The 5,333-nt window shown below is 36.8% G+C and overlaps 1 protein-coding gene across 10 annotated transcripts in view; it reads left to right on the top strand.

Moving 5' to 3' along the window:
• The window catches only part of LOC105458534 (eyes absent homolog 4), a 17,067-nt gene that overhangs the window by 7,850 nt on the left and 3,884 nt on the right, over positions 1-5,333 (top strand). For 3 of the 10 annotated variants that reach the window (XM_011703914.1, XM_011703923.1, XM_011703922.1), the window contains exons 1-3: positions 116-800; positions 4,537-4,658; positions 4,979-5,144. In XM_011703914.1, coding sequence (XP_011702216.1) covers positions 4,547-4,658; positions 4,979-5,144 — 278 coding nt within the window. In that variant the 5' untranslated portion in view covers positions 116-800; positions 4,537-4,546. Of the gene's footprint in view, positions 1-115; positions 801-3,479; positions 3,584-4,173; positions 4,254-4,536; positions 4,659-4,978; positions 5,145-5,333 lie in introns of those variants that run through there. The other 7 variants (XM_011703918.1, XM_011703915.1, XM_011703921.1 and 4 more) reach the window with 5 other exon arrangements.

Here is a 5,333-nt window from a genome sequence, read left to right on the forward strand (position 1 = left end):
GAGAGAGAGAGAGAGAAGGAGAGTGGAAAGGTGCGACGAAGAGGAGCCGACCTAACGGGTGACCACGTGACCACCGGGCGGGGGTGGCAGGCGACATTTCGCATGCTCAGAACTCCACAGGCCGCGACGTACCGCACGCACACGGCGAGGACCCGCCGATACATCTCTATACGACGCGCCGGGGAAACGATGGTAGCGAGTCTATTGTGAGTGATCCTTTTGCCGGGAAAGCGTTTTCCAGTAGAAAAAAAAATCGTCCCGAGAAAATTAAACGCCTCAAGTGATCTTCGCCGTGATCTCGCGAGCGGCGCAACGCGAGACGATCCGCGGGTGCAGGACGGCCGGCTCTGCATCCCTCGCGCGAACGGGCGGAGCGGTGATCCTGCGGGAGATCCGCGACTCTTGGACGAGGCTCTCAGTCGCGAAACGACGTGGATTTGATCGTTTCAACAACGTATCTCTGTGCCGACGGTGTCTCTGTGTGCATGTGCGAGCTGTGTGCCGGACGGTACGCGAAACATAACTCGGGGTGCTGGTCGCGACACGCAGCACGATGCTCCCGCGATCCTGGAGGATGCGAGAAAAGTGAATCCAGGCGAGAAAAATAATCACGGGTAAATGCGTGAATTCCGATACGACGTGTTTACACGCATACGCTGCACGTAGTAGACACGCGCGCCTGCACGCACGCGTTACGCACCCCCGAGATAACGATGCTGTTGTCAGGAGGAAATTGTCGACGGCATCCTTGAACGTTTTGTCGGAGCACTCTGTTTCGAGTCTGGAGCCAACGACAGAACGTAAGATTCTCTGATCGATGTTGCTTGATTAAATTTTATCGCAAGGATTTTTCTTTTTTTTTCAATGTTTTTTGCGGAATATTGATTGCAACAATTAATACTGTACGTACGTATTTCGAACCAGGATTTGTCATTGTGCCATATCGTATCGTATATCCTGACATGCGGCGATTTCAAGCGGCGATTTTTTTTTGCAACGCAAGACTGGATCTTTCTATTAAAATTAATAGCCTAGTGCAGAAGATAGTTAAGAGATAAAATAAAAATTTTTAATGAGAAAAATATAGAAAAGAGAATTTGAAAAAAAAATATAATAGAAAAATATATTAATTGGAGTATATAATTTATGTTTTGTGCACACACAAAAATTACTGATGATCAGAATAAGTTGAAAATACGATTAGAATAATTGTATCTATAAATTTTAATTACTATTATATAAAAAAATCAAAGCTATATGAAGCTCACTTTTCCTAGCGAAGTTAAAATACCTATTCAAATACATTTTTTATGTCATTTCTCGTATCGTAATTCATATTTGAAAATTACAAAAATTATTATATTAATTTTGTGCTATACGCGTTATAATTTCAAAATGTAATTATATTATAATTTCTTATAATTTCTGAATTCAATAATGTTCTCTCTCTCTCTCTCTCTCTCTCTCTCTCTCTCTCTCTCTCTCTCTCTTTGTCTTTAAATCGGTTCCATTAATACTGTATTAATTGATCTGTTTTCGGAGAAACACTTTTTAAGACGATAATTATTCTTTTCATATTAATTAATAAAAAATTTAATCTGTCCTAATAAAAACCTTTGAATGTTCTGTATACGTGCACGGTTTTCCTAAAATTGTTAAATAAACGAGGAAGAGAGAGGAAGAAAGAGTCCGAGAATGGCTGTTCGCGGATGTTCGCACACACGCATAAAACGTCATTATCAATTGAGCATGCGTAACTTATGCATCTCATTCGGCTCGTTAGGACAGTAATGTATTTTAATTGGCCATTGCGTAGTATTAGACAATACGTTCCAAAAAGCTTGTCGCGCCGGTTAACAATAGTTTTATGAAACTATACTCGTAACAGTTCACCAAATTACAAACAATGCGCCCGTATAAATTAAATAATATATATAATAGAAGTGATAAAGTAATATTTATCTTTGTGAGAGTGACTTCACAGTGAAAGACTGCAAAGTTTGAAACAAAAGAAAAATATGATTTCAAGAAATCATTATTTAACATCTTGCTCTCAGCACTGTGCGTAGACTGTAGAGTGTACTAATCATTGGTAATCATTCATTATTGATGCTCTAAAGCAAAATACACTTGAAAGTTATTTAGGTTCAACAAGATTTTAATTTAAAAAATCTTAAACATTATGACATAATAATTAACACGTTCTACTTGAACCATAGTATTATTATGAAACTAATCCAGTTAGTATGAAAAAAATCCGGTCAAAAAAATTATTTTTAAAAAATGGGAATAAAGTTTTACGCGGAAAAAATTTTTAAGTATCAAAACTCAACAGTGCTCGAGCAATAATAAATTTAGTTATTATGAAGAGAAGATGATTGAAAAAATAATTTTCAAAAGACATCTAAGAAACTTTTATCATTCTTTGATGTAGCTAGATAGATTCGGACAAAAAGCTTTTGTCTCGATAAACTTCTCTTGTGTAGCCATCCTTAGACTTTACTTTTCTTTCTATTTCTTTCTCTCTCTTTCTCCTGCGGTCGACGAAGTCCGGCGACCGAGCCATTAGGTGGACGAGAGGAGAGACCTGCGGATAAGCAGTGGCATTCCTCTTGTTTCGCTGCATTTCGTTTTCTCTGACGGTTGACAGACAGACAGCCAGTCAGACAGCAAGCTAAGCAACTCACCCGCGATAAACACTTCGGCACAGGCTTCTCTGTTTAGATAAGCGGAGTGCCTTTCATCTCTCGCTTCGCTGTGCATTATATGCGACTCGCTTCAGCGAGATGAATTGCGACATATAGGGTGACATCAAATTTATGCCCTTATTATATTCGGTGTTATAACGATCCGATCAATCTACAGAGATTTTTGCATAAAATATCATAATTTATTCATTAAATATTCAGGATTAATGTTAGACGATAATAAGAATTTCTGAGACTTTTCTCACGATCCTACTTTACTCTGCTATCCATACACGATACTCTAAATCTACAGAAATCGTTTGTCAACGATAAAATACAAATTTTTCAAAGCGAAGGCGATAAAATAAAGAGTTGAGTCCAGTCACAATTTATCCACACTACGACACTTTTCTAACAAACGGCAAATTAATTTCGTGCCTTTTGTTCAAAATGTTAAATTATCAATGAACTATTTTTAAAAGTAATCGCCCTTAAAAGCTTAAGCAAGTTATTAAATTGATTATTAAATTATTAGTTGTGAAATCAAATTGTACTTTTTTCTTTGAAGAAAAAAAAATGAGGAAAGAATTCCGTGTAAGACAAGTGTGATAACACCTAACTTGAGGTATCTTGGCGGTATCTCGAGGTATCTTTCACACCATGGCGCGAAATATGTACGAGACATATATACGCGTACGCACAAGGGCGGAGTGCAGATATAGATAGTGACTTGGCAACATAAAGAATACATAACGCAAAGCATTGAGGAGGTTCCACATTGGCTGGTTTCAGTGCCTCGTGGTGAACGCCTACCAGTCACTCCACCTCTTCGACACACAATTGGCAGACAATAATCGAGTTCTCTCACGCGAACGAGCATCCCCGCGATCTCACAGGTGCGATCTTCCTTTACCTGCAAGATTACGTTAACGCACTATCATTCGACATATATGTATATGTCTATAGAGATTTAGCTGCTTATCGGGACATAAATTTGTGAAATTGATGATTCCGCACAAGTCATTAAAATACATACAATTATATAAAAATAATTTTTTATTGTGGCGATATATACATATATTACGTCGCCACGATTAAAGCCGAACGTGCGATAATCAATGTGTTTGGGGTTTCTTATATTATACGTACGCATATTTTCGCGACGCACATCACACATGTACATACCGGCATTACACATATTTACTGTACCCATTGATTAAGCGAACACAATAGGCTGCAATTTTAATTAAATTCTTTTCGCTGATTTAAGATCTACCAAATATTTTTTTCGTTTTTTTTTATTTCTGTAATAGTTACAGGTGCGTACCTTTATCAATTTCAGACCGTTTGCTATTTCCTTATTTAAGCGGTTTTCTGTATAAAATTAAATGGCAATTTTCAAACTTGTCAACGGTAAATCCTGATAGAAAATATTTTCCAAGAACGATCTCGAACAGCGAGAGGAATAACGAGCAACCAATTTTAGGAACGAGAGGTCGAGGAATCAACTTGTAAACACAATCGGAGTCAAACGATTCGACTAACAATAAAAATAAATTGTATAACGTAAGAATAATTGTATTATACTGACTAACCACAAGTTTTTTTAAATTAATCCGACACAACTCCTAAGTTATTAATATATTATTGAGATATTATTAAAATGTCATGTTTTTTACGATTTTATTTACGGATTCTGATTCTCTCTCTTTGATCATCTCAGATCTTTCCAACAAAAAGATACTGGTAATTTTTATATTATACAAGCAACTTTACTCTTTTGTGGCAGTTTCTCTATTCGTTTATCACGTTTTCATCGAAAGACATAATAATGTGATTGCCATTGCAGATAGAGTGATATGTTAACCGAAGACAATGATCCAACAAAACCAGCAGGGGTTTTAGATAATGCTGGCAACGTGTCTTCTTCGACAGAAGCCTCGGTACAGCATCCTCGCGCCGCAAACAATGGTAGATAGAACATGCAGTTACATTGACGTAGAATACGTACACAGAGTCAAATTTACATGATTGTGTGGGAGATTCTCGTTAGTTTTACATGTAATATATTGGCGATTAACAGTTTATTTACCTTTTTCATTACGATAGCTTAAGCGCCTTGCATTTCGCTGTTTTCACATTTACTCCAGTTTATACATTTACTACAGCTTCTCGAAAATACAATTAAAAGAATGGCAATCAATATCGTTCCGAACCATTAAGATATAGAATATAGACATTTCGAAAAAATTGCATTTATAAAGAAATAATTTTGTCCATTTTTATACAAGAGACCGAAGTTAAAAACGAGGTACAGGACTGTCCTGAGAATGACAGCGTACCCGGTGGTGAACTGTACATCGATGAGAATGCCGAGGAAAAGGAACAGGAGTATCCGGATTCGATGGAAAAGGCGGATTACGGATCCCTGTACGGTGCCAATCAATATTACAACAGGTATTTAAACATTAATTCGCCAGATGATTCAGCGAGTAATTGTATAATAAGATTAACTATAAAAAATAATTATCATGAAAAGATATTTTATTTGCCGCGTATTTTGAGTAAAATGACAAAAATATGAAAAGTATACTTTTATACTGTATAAAACGCTATGGCATTTTATTTCTTGATAATTCTTTTTTT

The sequence above is a fragment of the Wasmannia auropunctata genome, unplaced genomic scaffold, assembly GCF_000956235.1.
Source record: "Wasmannia auropunctata unplaced genomic scaffold, wasmannia.A_1.0 LD334508.1, whole genome shotgun sequence".
NCBI classification, from domain to species: domain Eukaryota; kingdom Metazoa; phylum Arthropoda; class Insecta; order Hymenoptera; family Formicidae; genus Wasmannia; species Wasmannia auropunctata.